The following is a 21,134-nucleotide window of genomic DNA, read 5'->3' as shown; positions in this document are numbered from 1 at the left end:
GACCCTTCCTCAGAACTTCCTCAGTTCTGAGGAAGGGTCACCGGACCAGAAACGTTAACTCTGTTTTCTCCTTCACAGATGCTGCCAGACCTGCTGAACTTTTCCAGCAATTTTGTTTTTGTTCGTGATTTACAGCATCCGCACTTCTTTTGGTTTTTATTCTGTAAGATCACCTCTGGCATCTCTTTTCTAAAGTCTTCATTTCAATGTCAGGGAACACAACAGGCAGTTTGTGAACAGCAATCGAGAATCAAATAACCTCTCCTTAAAGATCTTGGTTGAAGGATAAATATCATAACTTGCATTTCAGCAGAATTGAACCTGCTATATTTGTGCAAAGATTTAAGTTTTGTTGGCAACAATGTAAGCTAACTCCTCAGGCAGATGGGAACCCAAGTAGGAGTTCCAGAGGAAAAACAAGGCCGGCATTGGAGGAGGAGAAAAATTGTAAAAGTGGAGGTGATAGCCGAGTGCTATGAATGCTGGCTATTAATCCAGAAACTCAGCAAATGTTCTGGGACTCCTCCAATCCTGTCCACCCTTTACAAGGCACAAATCAGGAGTGTGATGGAATACTCCCCATTTACGTGGATAAGAGAAGCCCCAACAACACACAAGAAGCTTGACAACAATCAGGACAAAGCTTGCTTGATTGGCACTACATCCACAAGCATCCACTCCCTTCACCACCGACACTCAGTAGCAGCAGTGTGTACTATGCACAGGATACACTGCAGAAATTCACCAAAGACCTTCAGATAGCATCTTCCAAACCCACGACCAGTTCCATCTAGAAGGACAAGAGCAGCAGACATATGGGAACACCACCACCTCCAAGTTCCCCTCCAAGCCACTCACCATCCTGACTTAGGAATATATCGCCGTTCTTTCACTGTTGCTGGGTCAAAATCCTGGAATTCCCTCCCTAATGGCATTGTGGGTCAACCCACAGCAGGAGGACAGAGTGGTTCAAGAAGGCAGCTCACCACTACCTTCTCAAGGGCAACTAGGGACAGGTAATAAATGCTGTCCTGCTAGTGATGCCCATGTCCCACAAATGAATAAAAAAAATTTGAATCCCAACATGGCAGATGGTAGAATTTGAATTCAATTTTTAAAAAAATTTTGAGAACCTACTGATGATCATGAAACCAGTGTTGTTTGTCAGGAAAGCCCATCTGGTTCACTAATTTCCTTCATGGAAAGAAATCTGCCACCCTCGCTTAGTCTGGCCTACTAATGACTCCAGACCCACAGCAATGTGGTTGACTCTGAAATGGCCTAACAAGCCACTCAGTTGTATTAATCACTATGAAGTCTCAACAAAGCAAAAAACTAGACGGACCACCCGGCATCGACCTAGGTGCCAGAAAAGCCCACGACAGAAGCAGCCCTATTGCCTCTGTGAAGTCGTCCTTACAAACATCTTGGGGTTAATCCGAAAATTGGGGGAGCTGTCTCACTGCAAGTGAAGCAACAGCCTGACATAGTACTCCTCGTAGAATCATACCTTATAGACCATGTCCCAGATGCCAGCTTCGCCATCCCTGGATATGTCTGGCAAGACAGATCAAGTACACTCAAGAGGAAGTTGCCCTACAAGTCCTCAAAATTGACTGTGGACCTCATGACGTCTTATGAGGCTGAGTCTTCAAGTTAAACATGGACGAAAAACCTCCTGCCAATGACCAAGTGCTGTCATCCCTTCGTTGAGGAATACCGATTCCTCAATGTTGAACAACTCTTGGAAGAAGCACTGATGGTGGAAAGGGTGCGAAATGTGCTCTGGATGGGGGATTTCAATGACCATTACAACGAGGGGTTAGGCAGCAGCACTAATGATCAAGCTGGTCTGGTCCTAAAGGACAGAGCTGCTAGATTGGGTCTGTGGTAGATGATGAGGGAGCCAACAAGAAGGAAATGCATACTTGACCTCATCCGTACCAATCTGCCGGCTGCAGATACATCAGTCCATGGCAATATCAGTAGAAGTGGCCACCGGACAGTCCTTGTGGAGATGAAGTTCTGCCTTTGCATTAAGAATAACTGCCATCATGTTGTATGGCACAATCACCATGTGAAATAGGACAGGTTTCTAAAAGATCTAGCAACTCCAGACTGGGCATTTATGAGGTGGTATGGGCCACTAATAGCAGCAGAATTGTACTCCAGCACAATCTGCAAACCTGTAGCCCGGCATATCCACTTACAACATTGCTGATGACACCCTGTTGTGGGGTAGATCTCCAGCAATGACAAAACAGAACACTGAGATTGAGTGCTTAGCAGCATGATGTAGAGACAACAATCTCTCCAATGTCAGTAAAATGAAGGAGCTGGCCATTGCCGTCAGGAAGCAGAGTGGAGGGTATGCCCCTGTTTTGTATTAATGGTGTTGAGGTGGAGATGATTGACAGCATCAAATTCCTGGGAGTGACAATCACCAGAAATCTGTCCTGGTCCACCCGTGTCGTTGCAATGGTCAAGAAAGTGCAACAACAAGGAGGCTAAGGAAATTCAGCGTGTCTATAAGGACTCTTAATTTTTTATGGTGCGCCATAGAAAGCGTTCCAACTGGATGCGTCCACTGTGGTTTGGCAATTGCTATACCCAATACCGCAAGAAACTACAGAGAATTGTGAACACAGCCCAGTCCGTCATGCAAACCAGTCTGCCTTCCATTGATGCTATACTTCCTGTTGCTTCGGGAAGTCACCCAACATCATCAAAGACTCCTTCCACCCCGATTTATACTTTCTTCTCTCCTCTTCTGTCGAGCAGAAGATATGAAAGTTTGTATACACATATGAATAGTTTAAAAACAGTGGGGAAGAATGCTGATCTCGCTCTTTGCACCTTCTCTACAGTTGTAACATTGTATTCCTCGTTCTGTGCTATTACCCTAATGCACTTTTGTATGGTATGATCTGCATGTACTGCATGCAAAACAAAAAACTTTTCACTGTACCTAGGTACATGTGACGATAATAAATCAAATCAAATATTCCCCACTCAACCACTACCATCAAGTCAGCACTTTGTATGCTGAAAAATGAGGTATCAACATGTTGAAGCTAACAAACAGGACAGTTTTTGTGCCAAATATCATAAGCAGCAAGTGATAGACTGATCTGTCCTGTTCATTGTGTGATCACTTAGCTCTAAGCTCTGCAGTCCTGCCATGTCAAATTGTGAACGGTGGACAATGAAACAGCTCACTGGAGGAGCAGACTCCACAAATATCCCCATCCTCAAAAGTGGAAGAGCCCAACATATTAGTGCAAAAGATAAGGCTGAAGGATTGGCAGCAGTGTTCAGTGTTCAGATGGGCCAATGGGCTGAGGAGTGGCAGATGGAGTTCAATTTAGATAAATGAGGTCTGCATTTTGAAAAGGCAAATCAGGGCAGGATTGTACACTTAATGGTAAGGTCCTGGGGAGTGTTGCTGAACAAAGAGACCTTGGAGTGCAGGTTCATAGTTCCTTGAAAGTGGAGTCCCAGCTAGACAGGATAGTGTTTGGTATGCTTGCCTTTATTGTCTGTGCATTGGATATAGAAGTTGGGAGGTCATGTTGCGGCTGTACAGGACATTGTTTAGGTCACTAACGGAATACTGTGTGCAATTCCTGTCTCCCTGCTATAGGAAGGATGTTGTGAAACTTGAAAGGGTTCAGAAAAGATTTACAAGGATGTTGCCAGTGTTGGAGAGTTTGAACTATAGGGAGAGGCTGAATAGGCTGGGGCTGTTTTCCTTGGGATGTCGGATGCTGATCGGTGACTTTATAGAGGTTTATAAAATCATGAGGGGCATGGATAGGGTAAATAGGCAAGATCTTTTCCCTGGAGTAGGGAAGTCCAAAACTAGAGGGTACTTGTTTAAGGTGAGAGGGGAAAAATATAAAAGGGACCTAATGGGCAACTTCCTCACACAGAGGATGGTGCGTGTATGGAATGAGTTGCCAGAAGTGGTGGAGGTTGGTGCAATGACAACATTTAAATGACATCTGGATGGGTATATGAATAGGTAGGGTTTAGAGAGTTATGGGCCAAATGCTGGCAAATGGGACTAGTTTATTAAGCTGCTATAATAGCTGGCATCTACTGGTGTGTAATTTTTATCACAGTCAGTGCATAGATTTGTGAATAATAATGTGTCTCTCACTGGTTATATCAGCGAGTATATACTTTAAAATAAGTTAGTAATTACTTTTCATGGTATATATTCAACATCTATTTATATAGGGATGGCTGTATGTCCTCCCTCTTTCTTGTATGTGTATGTATTCCTATTCTCTCCCAACTTGAGTATGAATGTATAGTTAATAATCAGATCTCACATGCTCAGTTCTGAAGAAGGGTCAAATTCCAGCTCAAAATGTTAACAATTATTCTCTCTCCACAGATGCTGCTTAGTTTCTCCACTTGTTTTTATTTCTGATCTCCATCCACATTACTTTGCTTTTATTTAGTCATAGAGTCATCCAGCACAGAAACAGACCCTTCGGTCCAACCAGTCCATGCCGACCATAATCCTAACTAAACTACCTCCACCTGCCTGTGCTTGGCCCATAACCCTCCAAACATTTCTTATTCATATACTTATTCAAATGTCTTTTAAATATTGTAACTGTACCCGCATCCACCATTTCCTCTAAGTCCATTCCACACACGTTCGAGTGTTCTTCTTGTTCTAATTCAAAGTGGTGTTGGGTTGCTTGATGAAAACATACCTTTTAATGGGAGTTTACACTTTTGTTATCCTAATGAGGTGGTGTTGTGATTTAGAAGCTCCTGGTCTTCCCTTGCTCCTCTTTCTCTCCCCCCACCTCATCTTCCCCACTTATTTATGTTGTACGGAGTTGCTTCAGAGTCACAGCCACTGAACATGAGCTTCATCTTAACTGAACAAACCATTGGTCCTGAAGCTTGCATTGTGGATGTCTGAGAGTGCTGTATTTGCCTGGTGCTGCAGCGCATAGCTTAAGCTACATGTATGATGTACCTAATTGCTGAACTTACCCACAGGTCTTTGGGAATAAAGTAATAATTCCATCCCTGGATGGAGACCTGTTCCAGTGGGACAGAGACCGGGAGAGCATGGAGACGGTTCCTTTTACAGTGGAATCGCTGCTGGAATCTTCCTACCGACTTGGTGATGATGTGGTCTTGGTTGGAGGGAAGTCACACACAAGCTATGGGTTGGATGCATACACTGGAAAGGTAAGATAACTTGATCTGAGGATGCAACTCCTTGTAGAATTTGGCCCATTGTTCTGAAAGGGTTAACAAGTGGTTGCCTCTAATATATATTCATTTTCCTAAATGGGTCTTTCAAACTTGAAAACTCATTTTGTAATTAATTGAGATTAAGTATTACAGTTAAAGATCAAAGCTATTATGGGATATGGACCAAAGGCTAGAATATAGAGTTAGGCTACAGATCAGCCATGATCTCACTAAATGGTGGTACAAGGTCAAGGTGGTGAATAGCCTAATCTTGTTTCTATATTCCTATTGTTTCTTCAGTTGTCCTATATAAAAAGAACCAGTAGTCTTCTACCTAAAATCATGATGCCTGTTTCGATCAGTCAACAATACAGTAGCTGGCTCTTTTAGATCAGCCAGCACTATCGGAAAAAGGACCTTGGAAACAACACAGGCAGTAAGAGCTTCTGCCGGAGGGAGGATATTTTTAATCGACCTATCCAGAGATGTTATTATAGCAAACTTTTCATCAATATGAAAAAACACACTAAGTAATAGAAACGTAATGCAGGGAGTATATGCATTGCTGTTATACTTTATTTACAGCATAAATCACTTAAATAATAATGCAACTTTGCCTTAAATAAAACATAGTGTCAGAGTGCCTTCTCACTTGCACCCTGAACTGACTACTTGGACATTGCGGAGAGTGTGATAATACAGCAAACATCCAGTATTTTAGGTATATAATTTTTGCAGGTTTAGCAAGAGTGCCACTTCATAACGAGTCGGTTAAAACAAAGTTTGCTGTACATACTTCTCTGTGACTTCAATCCAGGCCTAGGGACACTACCACTGCAACACAAAATCCCAACTTGCTTGAGAAATAAGAACATCTTGCTGCTTGTTTGTTCGCACTTCCTGCAAACCTCCTGCATCAGTGGCACGAGATGATCAGCTCCTGGTATAATCTCCTTTCTGAAGAAATAATCTCCCGACAGAACTGCTTTCTGAATGAATACAAGTTAACAACGTGTTATAAGTTGGACTTTGACCTGTAATTTGTTGGATCCTGGAGCCTCTCACAGCAGCACTCTTAATCAAGCCCAAATGACCTGTTTCTATGCTTTTTAAAAAGCATCATATGCATTCAGTAGTTTGCATTATGAGGTAGCTATGGTCAGTACTCAATAAATATATTCTAGTGTTGGACGGTAAGCTGCATTATGACCCCATAGGAGATACTTGGGCCAGTGCTTTGTGCAATTAGAGAAGCTCACCTCAATAATTCAGAGCTGTTGTTTTGGTCATCCTATGGTCAGCTGCTGTACTGACACACAATGGAGGGGAAATGAAGACCCAGCTAAGGCTGGTTTAAATTCTGCGATTCTGCCAATGGTCTAGCACTGTTTGGAGTTGTCACTAGAAATGAATGTTTCTCTGTGGTCCTACTACTGTTAAAAAGGATTCCTCCTCTTCTCCCTTTCCCCATGTCCCTGAACAGATGCGATATATCTGCTCCGCAGCAGGCTGCCGCCGCTGGGAAGAGGAAACGACTGAGCAGGATTCAGACCTCTTGCTGCTGCAGCGTACACAGAAAACTGTCAGGGCTGTGGGACCTCGATCTGGTACAGAGAAGTGAGTGCAGTTCGCTGTTCTATTCGTTGCTATTGTTCTGATACAAGGTGGGACCATTTGGAGGTTGTTTTCCAACAGAGGACAACATGTGTTTCTCTCTCTCTTTGTGCAGCCACCCAGCTATTTTGGTTTCTGTGGCTCAGTTCCACGACATCTGGATTCAACCCAAGGCATTTGCAGGCATCAACACTAGCACAAATAAGAAATTGAGAGCTAGAGGGATAATCTGATTGCAAACCATAAGACACGAGGTGTCAGATTGTCTTGAGTTAATGCCGCACCACTTGGATTGCCTGAGCTCCACTTTAGAAATATTGTAATATATCACAGAATTGTTACGTTGCAGAAAGAAGCTATTCAGTCCATTGTGCCTTCACTGGCTCTTCATCTGAGCATCTTTACCTTTGTGCCAAATTCCTGCCTTCTCCCCATATCCTTGCACACTCTTTCTATGTCTTTCTAATCAGCCTGCTCAGAGATTTTATTACACAGTTCTGGAGCAGATGGGACTCGAACCTGTGGCTTCTGGTCCAGAGTTAGGGACACTACCACTGCACCACAAGAGCTCTTAATGCACACTGCTTCTATTCAAAGAAATCATCCAGTGTGTTGTTGAATGTCTCAATTGAATCTTCCTCCAGCACATTTCCTGGTAGGGCATTCCATATTCCAACCACCTGCTGTGAACAAGTTTATCCTCATGTTGTCCTTGCTTCTTTCGCAAAGCATTTTAAATCTATGTTGTGAAACTGACTGGAGTATTTAATGCCAACTATAATTATTCCCTAACTGGCTTTTGAGGGGTGATGTGCAGTATCTTGTCCATGCCTATCTTACTTGCAATGTAATTGATCATATTCTAAGAGGCTATGTTGGCTTAGTTTCATGCACCACTCGCTTCAAAAATCTCAGACTTTGTTTTCAAATTTCTCAGTGGCTTCAGCTATCTCCTGCATCCATCCCATACCTAGGTTTTTTGTGTGTCCCATATTTTAGTTGCTTCACCATTGTTCACTGTTCCTTTTGTTACCAAGGCCCTAAACTTTGAAATTTCCTGCCCAGCCTGTTTTTCCTTGTGTGTCTTTCCATTTACGATGCTCCTTTAAAGCCTGCCATCTCTTTGATCAAGCTTTCACTTCCCTGTCCTACCCATTTTGTGGCCTTATTTGCTTGGTGTAAAGTTTTTTTTATTTGATAATGAAGTTTCTCAGAAGGTTTTGTAACGTTAAAAGCAAGTTGGTGCGAATTGCTTTTTAAATTCTGTGCTTTATTTTCCTAAGGTGGAACTTCAGTGTCGGACACTATGAGCTGAGGTTTATTCGAGATGCTGCATCGAAGGTCAACTACATTGAGAGTAGTTCCACTGCTAATAGTAGGAATGGTCAATCAGCGACCTTCTCTGAATGGGACCAGGATACCACTGTGAAAGATCGTATTATAAAGGTCTCGGTGTCGGACTGGAAGGTGATGTCTTTTAGCAGTAAACGAGGTGGCCAACTGGAGTGGGAACACCAGGTGACAATACAAGTTCTTAATTCACAGCTCTATTATCAAAAGAAAATTGGGTTTAGAATTTTGAATTTGACAGATTCTCTTCTCTGTAGGTAAACAATTTGTAGAGGTTTGTGAGTACCTGTGACGTGTTCCTGTCCCTTCCATTTCTTCATTAGTTCTGTACTCCGGTGGCATCAGCCTGGTTAGTGGAGAATGGAGAAGTGATCCCGGTCAGCCTCTTTGATGATGCCAGCTATTCTGCTAGCCGCAGCAGTGAGATAGAAGACGAGGAAGATCTGGTGGAAGCTGCGAGAGGAGCGGCAGAGTCAGCTGAGTCTGGAGTCTATCTCGGTAAGGGAGTGAAGCCAAGTTACAGTAATGAAGTAACCTTGGCATCACTCTGAATATGGCACGTCAGTGTAGGCTGTGTCATGCTTCAACACAAAAGTGCAAGGTTGTAACAAGTTCTCCATTCAGTGAGTTTCTGATTGGTCATTGGGTATTACGGAAGAATCGAGGCTCTGCTTAATAACTGAAAGGGCCTCTTGGATAAACTACCAAAAACCTAAAGATCCATTTGGAGAGCTGTTAGAAAATGCAACTGCTCCTTTGCTCATTTAGATATGAACATAGAGAGTTGGGAGCAGGAGATGGTTGATTAGCATTTCTAGTGAGCTCCACCCATTCAGTAAGGTCATGGATGATCTCAACTCTGCATTACTGCCTGTACCCACAAAACTTTTGACTCTATTATAACAAAAATCTATCTGACTCAACCTTGGATAAATTCAGTGACCTATCCTCCATTGCATTCTGGAGAAGAGAATTACATAGACTGGTGATCTACTTAGAAGTTCTTTGTCTTAAAAGACCTGTTATTTTTAAACTGCATTCAACCAGTATCCACAGAATAAAATGCCCTTGGGTAATGCTGCCTGCAGCGTGTTCCCACACTCTGCCAATAAATCTGTTTTTGAGAGACTGGTAGAAGGAAATATAATAGTCAGGTGCTGACGAGAGCTTCCCCTCCAGCTTGTGAGATAGTCATGAGATCTTTTGAAATTGGCATTTCATCTGAACAATGTTATCTCTGACAGTGCGGCAATCCCTTATTGTACTGAAATTTCTTTCTGTTTGATGTACTCAGTTCTTTGATATGGGATATATCTTGGGTGCTGCTACTAAACCAAGGCAGATTTTCAATGGAATTATTCTTTGGTGGGATACGGCCATTCCTAACTGAGTGGATTGCTAGACCGTTTCACGGTCAATCACATTGCTGTGGATCTGTAGTAACATGTAGGCCAGACCAGGTAATGATGGCAGATTTTCTTCCCTAACGGGGTATTTGATAAGTAGAAGGAACACAAATTAAAACACAAAATGGCAGAAGCATGCTACGTTAGTTAACACCCAAATTAGAGACACAATGTGAAGTAAAAGTAAAGTCACCACAGTTTAACCAAACCCATGGCTGCACTCTCATTAGAGATTGGTTGTGGTTTAACCCTGAGGGTCACCGTGTCTCAGATGAGGGGAGAGATTGAGAAGGAGAATCTTCCATGGTAACTTCAGCTGGTGCAGGAGTTGAATCTACACTAATGACATCAGTCTTTATTGTAAATCAGCCATCCAGCCAGAGACTATAATAGTGTTCTGAGGAAGGGTCACCGGACCCGAAACGTTAACTCTGTTTTTTCCTTCACAGATGCTGCCAGACCTGCTGGGCTTTTCCAGCAACTTTGTTTTTGTTACTATATACTGTGATTTGCCTAGGGTTAGAGTTAGTGCTAATAAGGTGTGGGAATGTGGAGAGCAAATGGGGTTTTTTCCCGACAATCAGCAATGGTTACATGGCCATTAGATTAGCTTTTAGTTCCAGATTTCTTAAGGTATTGAAATTTCACCATCTGTCTTGGGATTTGAACCCACTGTTGTTATCACCTCTTTAAGTCATTTTAGGTGATTGGTTCTGCAATGATTGGGGCTTTGGGCAACACTTACTTTTCTGGGTAGATGCACTAAAATGGGAAAACATGACCATCTTCACCTATAAACTATCCTGTACTCATGCACAACATATAAACTGCTCAGAACCCCTTCCAAAAAGTCAATGAAATACTATCTAAAAATGAAGAACCCAGCAAAGCCAAGTAATGCAGTGATAGTAGGAACTGCCGATGCTGGAGAATCTGAGATAACAAGGTGTAGAGCTGGATGAACACAGCAGGCCAGGCAGCAGCAGAGGAGCAGGAAAGCCGACGCTTCGGGTCTGGACCCTTCTTCAGGAAAAAAATGCAGTGTTGTGTTTACTGCAAAGTAGTAGCATGAGATGAAGTATTTTTGTGATAACTCAATTAGTAATCTGTTTGCAAGTTTAATTTCTTATTGATTAGTCCTGATGAGTGCAAAATGAAAAGTTTTGACATTCTGTCTCTTTCACACTGTTTAGGTATTGTAGTATCAAGCAATTATTTGTAAACATAGCATAATAAAATAAAATAATTCCCTTTTTGAGGTAATGGAAGGATGCAAGGGATGCAGGTGACAATGGAGAGTTACTTAGTCACAGATGTACAGAAACGGACCCTTCAGTCCAACTCATCCATGCTGACCAGATATCCTAAATAAATCTAGTCCCATTTGCCAGCATGTGGCCCGTATCTCTCCAAACCCTTCCAATTCATGTACTCATCCAGTTGTAATTGTACCAGCCTCCTCCACTTCCTCTGGCAGCTCATTCCTTACACGCACCACCCTCTGCATGAAAAAGATGCCTCTTAGATACCTTTTTAAATATTTCTCCTTTCACCTTAAACCTATGCCCTCTAGTTTTGGTTCCCTCCCCACCCCCACCCCAAGGAAAAGACCTGGCCTATTTACCATATCCATGCCCCTCATGATTTTATAAATCATGATAAGATGGTTAGCTCCCTCAGCCCCTTCCTATAGCTCAAACTCTCCAATCCTGGTTACATCTTTCTAAATCTTTTCTGAGCCCTTTCAAGTTTCATAACATCCTTCCTATAGCAGGGAGACCAGAATTGCGCACCGTATTCCACTAGTGGCCTAACCAATGTCCAGTCTCGCTGTAACGTGACCTCCCAATTCATATACTCAATGCACTGACCAGGCACCTTGCCTGTGACTATTGATGAAAAAATATCTCAGCAAGGTGCCCAGCAATCACTTCCCTAGCTTCCTACAGAGTTCTAGGGTACACCTGATCAGGGTCTGGGGATTTATTCACCTTTATGCATTTTAAGCCTTTCAGCATCTCCTCCTTTGTAATAGGCACATTTTTCAAGATGTCACCATTCGTTTTCCCCATGTTCTGCATCTTCCATATCCCTCTCCACTGTAAACACTGATGCAAAATACTCATTCTGTATCTTCCCCATCTCCTGTAGTTCCCCACACAAGTGTCTTTGCTGATCTTTAGGGGTTATTATGCTCATGCATTTGAATGGAGTAATGAGATTGATTTATTGTCATGTGTACTGAAATACAGTGAAAAACTTTGTTTACGAGCGGTACAGGCAGATCACAGCAAGCAAAGGATGGACAGATCAAAAAGACTTACAGGTTACATGATTTCAGGCTAGAGTCCATTCAATAGTCTGATAATGGCCGGAAAGAAGCTGTTCCTGAACTCGCTGGTGCTTGTGTTCAGGCTTCTGTGTCCTCTGCCTGACGGAAGAGGTTGTAGGAGATCATTACCAGGGTGCAGTGGGTCTTTGATGATGTTGGCAGCCTTTCCACAGCAGCGAGCCATATAAATAGAGTCCATGGATGGAAGGTTGGCTTCTGTGATGGTCTGGGCTATGTACACCACCTTCTGTAGTTTCTTATGGTCCTAGTAGCAGTTGCCATACCAGGCCGTTATGCACCCGGACAGAATGCTTTCGATGGTGCATCTGTGGAAGTTGGTGAGGGTCCTTTTATGGAGATGCCAAATTTCCTGAGCTGCCTGAGGAAGAAGAGATATTGTTGTGCCTTTTTGACTGTCGCGTTTATGTGGGAAGTCCAGGACAGGTTGACGGTTATCGTCACTCAGAGGAACTTGATTCTTTTCACTCTCTCAATCTCAGGTCAGAGTTGATTGGTAAGCTCCCCATGTCCCTGTTCCTTGTTGGTGCTAATAATGAGCCAAACCCATACTACATTATCACTCCACTTTATGTGTAACTGACGTACAAACTTCTGTTATTTTCTGCTTTTAATCTGTTTTCATTTTATATAGCAAATATTTCTTAAGGTGACATAAGTTCAGTTTCAAAGTAAATTACAAGGTTAATTTTCTAGCCGACTGAACTCCTGTAGATTCCTAAAATGACTAAACACTGCGTTTGTTCGCTTTCTTATTCCAGGCATGTACAAGGGACAACTGTACATGCAGTCATCTGTTAGGTTGTGTGAGAAATTCCCATTGATGCCCACCCTTGAGGAATATGGAGACAACAAAGTTGCGTCTTTGCCTGATGTCAGGTGGAAGCCTCTAATCCGTAAGTTACCACAGTACTTCGTTTTATTTGTTCATGGGCTGTGACCAGAACTGGCTAGGCCAATGTTTGTTGCCCGTTTCTAATTGTCCAGGGAGATCGAGTCAGTCATATTACTGTGGGTTTGGAGTCCCATTTAAGGATGACAGATTTCCTTCCCTAAAAGATGTTAGTGAGCCAGATGGGTTTTTACAACAATCGACATTGGTTATACCGTCATCATTTAAATGAACTTTTTATTCCTGATGTTCATTGATTCAAATTTTTCCCATCTGCCATGGTGGGATTCAGACTCATGTCCCCAGAACATTAATGTGGGCTTATGAATTGCTAGTCCAACGGTATAACAGTGTCACCATCATCTCTTTAAGATTTCAGTTATTTGACTTCCATTTGTCTTATCTTTTCTGACAAAGGTAAGTATAATAGGTAAAATGAATTTAGAAGTGCAATGCACTTTACTGCTTCAGTATTATATATGCAGGGAGTTAGAGCACAGAAACCAATCATTTAGCCTAACTGGTCTCTACTGGTATTTTATGTCACCCACTCTCTCTCAGGTCCATTTCTTTCTCCCTCCTATACTGATTTAGCTTTCCCTTGAAGGTTTCTCACTTCTAATATTCCCTGAAATAGTAAATGCCATGTTACGACCACTGAAGAGATTTTTGTGAATTCCTGATTCAAATAATTTAATACCCATCACTGTATTCTGTGCTGTGTTTTAATTCAAACAGATGCTGCTGGACCTGTAGTGTATTTCCATCCTTTTCTGTTTTATTTCAGATTTCCAGCATTGCTAGTACTGCTAATTCTGCTTTTCCATTTAAGTTAGATTATTTTGCAAGACTGACATTTATGAAGGAAACATTTTGATTTTTATGGGGTGCACTATGCCTCTCGCCAGTCTTATTTGTTTGTTTGAAATAAAGCAGCAAGATGACTACCTGTGCAAAACTTACAATGCAAGCCCCCTTTTACTCTCCTCTCTCCCACAATAAACAGTCGTGAGTGAATTAAACTTAAATCACTCCCCTTAAGCAGGCCCAAATTCTCCATTGTTCTCTAGCTGCATCCTCCGTGCTACCATGCCTGTCCTCCTGCAGAATTTAAGACCTGTTCCTGTCTTATCTTTCGTCTTGGCTTGAGTTCCTCTCAGTACATTACCCCTTCTCTGCTGATGATAGCTGTCTCATTCTATATCCCAACTGCTGGAAATCACTCAAGGGTCCTACTGGTTGACTCTCTGTCTTGTGCTTCACTCCCCGTCGTTTTCTTTAACCTTAGCCCCCACGTTGCACACTAAGTATTTGAACTGCAACTCTGTGTCTGCCCAAATGACCAATCCCATCTTCTGACGCAAGGATTCCCCTTTTTGTCTCTGCTCCTACAGTAGAAATTCACTAGATTAGTTCCTGGGGTGAGGTGGTTAACCAATGATGAGAAGCTAAGTACATTGAGCCTGTCTTCGTCTGAAATTGAGAATAATAAGAGTTGATCTCCTTGGAACAAAGAAGATTCTGGAAAAAAAACTGAAAGAACTGAGGATGGTGGAAATCAGAAATTTCTGGAAAAGCTTAACAGCCCTGGCAGTATCTAGAACATAGAACAGGACAGCACAGTACAGGCCCTTTGGCCCACGATGTTGTGCTGAACTTTTACCCTAAACCTAAGGTCTATCTAACCTCCACCCCTACCTTATACTATCGTTCATATGCCTATCTAATAGCCGCTTAAATGCCCCTAATGAGGCCAACTCCACTACCCATTCCGGCAATGCGATCCGAGATGTCACGGACCCTGGCACCCGGGAGGCAGCATACCATCTGTTCAGCTCGTTCGCGTCCACAGAACTGCCTGTCTGTGCCTCTTGCTATTGAATCCCCCACTACAATTGCTCTCCTATTCTCCCCCCTTCCCTTCTGTGTCATAGGGCCAGCCTCAGTGCCAGAGATCAGTCCGTTGTGGCCTTCTCCTGGTAGGCCGTCCCCACCCCCCCCCAACAGTATCCAAAACGGTATACTTATTATTGAGGGGAACGGCTACAGGGGATCCCTGCACTATCTGCCTATTCCCTTTCCCATTCCTGACAGTCACCCAGCTACCTTTTTCCTATACCTTGGGTGTGACCACCTCCCTGTAACTCCTCTCTATCACCCCCTCAGCCTCCTGAATGATCCGGAGTTCATCCAGCTCCAGTTCCAGTTCCCTAACGTGGTTTTTGAGGAGCTGGAGTTGTGTGCACTTCTCGCAGGTGAAGTCAGAGGGGACACCAGCAGTAACCCTTACCTCCCACATCCTGCAAGAGGAGCATGCAACTGCCCTAGCTTCCATTCCCTTTACTCTAGATTTCCAGAAGACTTCTTAAAAAAAAAAAAAAAAAAAAGCCTTAGCGACCCTCCACACAGCTTTTTTTTTTGGTTAGAGGAGGAGGATGGGTGGGAGACACTACGCGTGTAGTGTTTCGGATTTAGCCAATCCCCGAATATATTAGTTCACTTCCTGGCTCGCGTCCTCACCAACTCCCGCCGCTGAAAGCAAGAAGGCCACTGCTACACGAGGTAAGTTTTTATAGGGAAAAAAAACCTTACCTTCCCATTGGCACCCTGGCTTGCATCCTCACCAACTCCTGCCGCTGAAAGCAAGCTGTGGAGAGAAATCAGAGTTGATGTCTCGGGTCCAATGACCCAGTTCTGAAGAAGGGTCACTGAACCCAAAATGTTAACTCTGATTTTTCCCACAGATGCTGCCAGACCTGCTGAGCTTTTCTGAAGATTGTCTACAGGTGGGAGCCTGATTGGAAAATCGAAAACTCAGAATTGATCTTCTATGATATTACACAGTCAAAAATAGTCAAAATCAATTTGAAATTTTCACTTGAATCAGAATTAGAAAACAAGGACCCTATAAAAATAGGAGCAGTATGATCGTAGCTTTCCAATTACTTGCTGTATCTGCATACTAACCTTTTGCAATTCATGCACGAGGATATCCAGAATGCTCTGTATCTTGGGGCTCGATAATTTCTCACCATTTAGATTATACGCTTTTTTAAAATTCTTAATACCCAAATGAACAATTTCACATTTTCCTCCATTAACGGGATGAGAGTGTCGCTGTCTAGGCCAGCAATAATTGCCCAGAGGGCAGTTCAACGTCTACCACATTGCTGTGGGTCTGGAGTCACATAAGGTAATGATGGCAGTTTTCTTCCCTAAAGGGTATTAGTGAATCAGATGGGTTTTTCCCGACAATCGGCAATGGATTCACAGTCATCATTAGACTCTTAATTCCGGATATTTATTGGATTCCGATTCCACCATCTGCCATGGTGGGATTCGAACCCAGGTCCCCACATTACCAGAGTGTGTGGATTAACGGTCCAGCGATAATACCATTAGGCCATTGCCTCCCCTATGCTTCCATAACTACCTCATTGTGTCCTCTTCACAACTTACTTTCATATCCATCTTTGTGTCATTAGCTACTATAATCCCTCCATCCCCTCGTCCAAGTCATTGATTTAAATTGTAAAGCATTAAGGCCACAACACTGATCCCTGTGGCACATAGTTTGTACAGCTTGACAACCAGAAAATGACTTTTTTGTCTACCCTCTGTTTGTTAACTAGGCAACCTACTATCCATTTTAATGTGTTATCCCTTACACCATGAGCTTTTATTCTCCATGATGAAGGCCCTTATCAAACGCCTTCTGGAAGTCTATGTAGTTCCTGGTTATCCACAGCACATTTTAGTTCTTCAAAGAATTTTAATAAAGTTGGTTAAACATATCTTCCCTTTCACAAACCATGTTGACCCTGCCTATTATCTTGAATTTATTTAAATGCCCTGCAATTATTTCTTTAATAACTTGTAACATCTGCACCATGACAGATGGAGCAAATTGGCCTGTCGGTCTCTGCTTCCTGCGTCCTTCTTTGTTTTTGATGTACTTTCCCAAAATCTAGGGAATTTTGGAACAATGCATGAACTATCTCACTAGCCACTTCTTTTCAGACCTTGGGTTGAGGTCTGTCAGCACTTGGTGATTTCTCAGCCCTTAACTCCAATAATTTACTTGTACCACTTCTGTGGTGATTGCAATTCTGCTGAATTCCTCCCTTCCATTTCCTGAGCTACAGCTATTTCTATTTTGGAGGACCGTGGCACTGCTGTTGAGCCAACCTCACCATTCATTATGACTATGGTTGACCTCCTGCTTCACGTCCACTTTCCTGCCCACTGCTCATATCTCTCGATACTGTGAGAGACCTAGAGGTCTATTCGTCTCAGTCTAAATACAGCAGTGGAGCGTGCACAAACCTCTGGGGTAACAAATCCCAAATATTCACAACCCTTTGGGCAAAATTTCTCAACATCTTAACTTAAATAAAACTTTTACCATATTGTCCGCCAGGTGGCAGTGTTGAGTCATTTTGTTCTGATCCGTCTTTGTTTTTGTCTCACATTAATTGTATTTTTCTCCAGAGTGTTGGTGAAACATAGCAGATCTGGCAGCATCTGTACGGAAAAAACAGTAATGTTCCAAGTCCAGTGACCTTTCATCAGAAATGGTAACTGTTTTCTCTCTACAGATGTTGCCAGACCATTGTTTCTGCTGCACTCTGTATTTTTGTTTGAGATTTCTAGCACTGGCAGTTCTTTATGCTTACTGTGAATGTGAGCTTTTGTCAGCTTTGGCAGTGACTGATGGTCTGAAGAGCAGCATCCAAGTCCCACAAAGAGCAGTGGCATAAATGAATAATTATCTTTTACATAGGGTAGTTGAGAGAGAGATGTTAGGGAGAGAGCACTGGCCTACTTACCAAATAGTGCTGTATATATTGACCTGACCGAGCAGATGGGATCCCGAAAAATGTTCCCTTCAACAATGCTGTGCTCTACCAGTGGTCCACTGAGGTGTTGGTCTAGTTGATCTACAAAGTTACTGCAGTGGGCTTGAATCCACAAGCTTCTGATTAGAGAGGTGAATGTGCTACCTAACTGAACCATGGTAGATGAAGGACATGAGAATACTGTCTACAACTTGTCATCTAAAGTTTGCTTATTTTTGTTTTTGAAGATTCGCCAACTAGAACACCAGCATTGATTCGGTCAGATGAGCATGATAAATGTCTCAGCAATGATAGACATTCTCATGATGAATATAGTAATGGAGCTCTGTCGATTTTACAGTATCCATACGGTGAGTTATCCCAGCTGAGTGTCTTCTTCTGGTGAAGAGTACACTACAGTTAACACAGTACATTCGTAACTAAATTATTAATTCTAGACTTCTGTTTTGTCAGTATCTCTTCTTTTTATATTTTCTGTTTTAATGTGTTGTGCTATTCTTGCTTTTAAAACATGGTGACAAATAGGCTTAGTTTAGGTCCTGGTGTCTAATATGTTCTGTATTCTCAGAATTAAACAAGATGTTGTTACGTTATGGACGGTTCCATGGAATCATTTGTGTTTGTCTAGTTTGGTATGGTTAAGACCCTATATTGCCACCATACGTTCTTATGCCTAGAGTGGAGTATTTTAAAGTTATTATATGATTAGTTGTTCTCACCTTTGTTGCCGTGTCCCAAACTCTTTCCGTACTGACGTGCTGGAGTACAGTTGTATACATTCTGGTAACATTTGCTTAAGAAACTGATCCTCACATGGGCCTAGACTGTGAACTTCTTTAACCTTTCCTGCTGGAGTTTGAATCTTTGTTGTGATTCTTCAAATTTTCCAGTCCTGTTTGTACCCTGTAGGTACTGTCATTGGTAATGGCAGTGCCATGGTTATCTTCCATTGACTAAATTCCGAGAAAGGGTGAGCACATTCCACAAATAAAAACTTGACAACTTGCATTGGTTTTAAGGCATACAAGCGAAATGGTGTTTTAAAAGACCAGTATCTGAAGTTAAACTCCTGACAGTAAAAGTTAAACTCTTGACAGCTGTCAGATTGGCACACGTGAGTTTGGCTAAGTTTTACTGTCCTTAATGAGCCTGAGCTGTGTGTAACTCAACTCCCACACTCAATACCCAAAGATCATAAATGGGATCAGGAGTAGGTCATCCAGCCCATGAACCTGCTGCACCATTCAATAAGGTCATGGCTGATCCAACATTTCTGTCAGCCACTTTTTTTCTATGTTTTCCTTGGAACTCTCGTCTTCTCTACTGATCAAGAATCTATCTATCTCAGCCTTGAAAGAATCTGCCCCGCAGCGCTCCGTGGTTAGGAGTTCCAAAGCTCAACCTCCATTGATTCTTAACTAACTTGTGGAGTAGCCTAATAAACCAGTCAGGTGTATCAAATTGGTGGTACACGCAGGCCCAGACTCCTCAGCACTTGACCTAGGGAATAAATGCCAGTTTTTCCATAAGCATCCATGAATGAAGATAGTTAATGATGTGAATGAATGAAGATAGTTAAATCCCCATTATTGCCAGTGTGGAACAGCAGAGGGCGTTTGGAGACAAGATAGAAGTACTAGAAAGCAAGACACAATTCTTGCTGCGTTCCTTTAAAGTAATAGTCATGGTGAAGTGTGTGGGTGAGCATAGTAGCAGTTTACACAATCTCCACCTAACCTGCACATCTTTGGACTGTGTGAAGAAACCGGAGTACCCACGCAGACATGGGGAGAATGTGCAAACTCTATACAGATGGTCACCCAAAGCTGGAATCAAACTCGGTCCCTGGTGCTGTGAGGCAGCAGTGCTAACCACTGAGCTGCCCATATACCTCTACTTACCTGGATCATGTGGAAAAAAAAAATTGGAAGAAGGGAAGTGCCATTGGCTTTTTGGCTGAAATGTTGTAGAATTGGCACAGGCACTGCAGGTTGCATTGTTTCTGTCCACTAAAACTCTGCAGTTCTACAACTAATAATGGCAGTAGGATTTATTTATATCATTTAAAAGCAGTACACGTCTGGGAGTGCTGTACAAAATGCTGTCAAATGAAATGTGATACTGAGCCATGTAAGAGGTTAGGATGTGTGCGTGAAGCCTTAGCCTAAGATACAACCTTTAAGATATATCTTAAAGGAAAGTAGAGGTTCAGAAGGCATTCCAGAGTTGAGGGCCTAGACAGTATGGCCACCAAAGACAATGCAATAAGCAATCGGGGATGCACACCAAAAAGGTCAGAATTGATTGAGAAACCTTGGAGAGTTGTGGGACTAGAGGTGGTGAAAGAAGAGGGCAGGTGAGACCACGTTGAATTTGAGAATGATTGATAGAATTCATGTCAGCCCAGGGGTCAGCACAGATCTGTGAAACTGTGATGGTGGGTGAATGAGAATTAAAGTGAATAAGAACATGGGTCTTCAAAGGTTGAGGTGAACTTGAATGTGTGACTCCTTTCTATGTTTGTTTTGACAGATAATGGTTTTCATTTGCCTTACTATGTGCGTGAGAGAAACAAGCGTGGCACCCAGGTTTCCATCAAATTCTTCGACTCGACTAGGAAAAAGAAGGAAATCACAAGGAAGGACCCCATTCTCCTGCTGGAATGGTGGAGGGAAATTGCTTTCACCATCCTTGTCTGCATTATTGCAACTACTTATGTGGTTCATAAGCTTGTCCGATATCCAGCTTCAGTCATGGTATGTGCTACAAGTCTATCTGTAAAGTAACTTAATTGCTATACTTGTCAACTCTGGATGAATGTGCACATTTATATTCTATTCTGGAATGTAATGTTTCCATCTGAATCCACCTTTTAGTAAACATATTCTTGCTGTTGATATTATTTTACGGTAATTAAGCTTTGTGTCAATGTTCAGTCCTTGCTTTTGGAATATTTTCTGTAAACCTCTCAGTTAACTTATTTCGTTTGGAGGCTGATGATTTGAGTGGTTCTATTCTTAGAGGCGTCTTTGCAAATAATTTCAATGATTGTGTGGGGCCCAAAAACTCAAGGGGTCGGCCTTTATCTGTCTTTGTTCTTGGTGGTTGTGGGTGCTTTGCAGCTCATCTTCTGATTTCATCTGATCCAGTCCTCTACGTTACTTTTCCCGCTACCTGCCAAACCTGACCATGTCCCCCTTTCTTGCTGGAACACGCTCAGCTCTGCAGCCTTTGGATATCTCAGCTTTGATGCTGAGTTCCACTGCTGGTGGTCATGCCTTCAGCCTCAGAAGTGCTAAACTGTGGAATTACCTAACATTAAGATGGTGACAATTTGAAGGAGTGGGCTGTTTAGCTTATCAAGTCTGCCATTCAGTCAGATCATTCCTGATCATCACTGAACTATAAGAATTATGAGCTAGGAGCAGGCAATTCAG

The 21,134-nt window shown here is 42.5% G+C and overlaps 1 protein-coding gene across 4 annotated transcripts in view; it reads left to right on the top strand.

Moving 5' to 3' along the window:
- The first annotated feature begins 5,029 nt into the window (after window positions 1-5,029).
- eif2ak3 (eukaryotic translation initiation factor 2-alpha kinase 3) overlaps window positions 5,030-21,134 on the top strand; it is an 88,255-nt gene continuing 72,150 nt past the window's right edge. For all 4 annotated transcript variants that reach the window (XM_048597386.1, XM_048597367.1, XM_020528753.2 and 1 more), the window contains exons 1-7: window positions 5,030-5,220; window positions 6,710-6,843; window positions 8,124-8,358; window positions 8,514-8,688; window positions 12,708-12,842; window positions 17,925-18,047; window positions 20,230-20,453. In XM_048597386.1, the coding sequence (XP_048453343.1) occupies window positions 5,098-5,220; window positions 6,710-6,843; window positions 8,124-8,358; window positions 8,514-8,688; window positions 12,708-12,842; window positions 17,925-18,047; window positions 20,230-20,453 (1,149 nt within the window). In that variant the 5' untranslated portion in view covers window positions 5,030-5,097. The remainder of the gene's footprint in view (window positions 5,221-6,709; window positions 6,844-8,123; window positions 8,359-8,513; window positions 8,689-12,707; window positions 12,843-17,924; window positions 18,048-20,229; window positions 20,454-21,134) is intronic.

The sequence above is a fragment of the Rhincodon typus genome, chromosome 1 (assembly GCF_021869965.1).
Source record: "Rhincodon typus isolate 14 chromosome 1, sRhiTyp1.1, whole genome shotgun sequence".
Classification (NCBI taxonomy): domain Eukaryota; kingdom Metazoa; phylum Chordata; class Chondrichthyes; order Orectolobiformes; family Rhincodontidae; genus Rhincodon; species Rhincodon typus.
The sequence above is the reverse complement of the archived record's forward strand: the minus strand, read 5'-3'. Positions and strand labels throughout refer to the sequence as shown.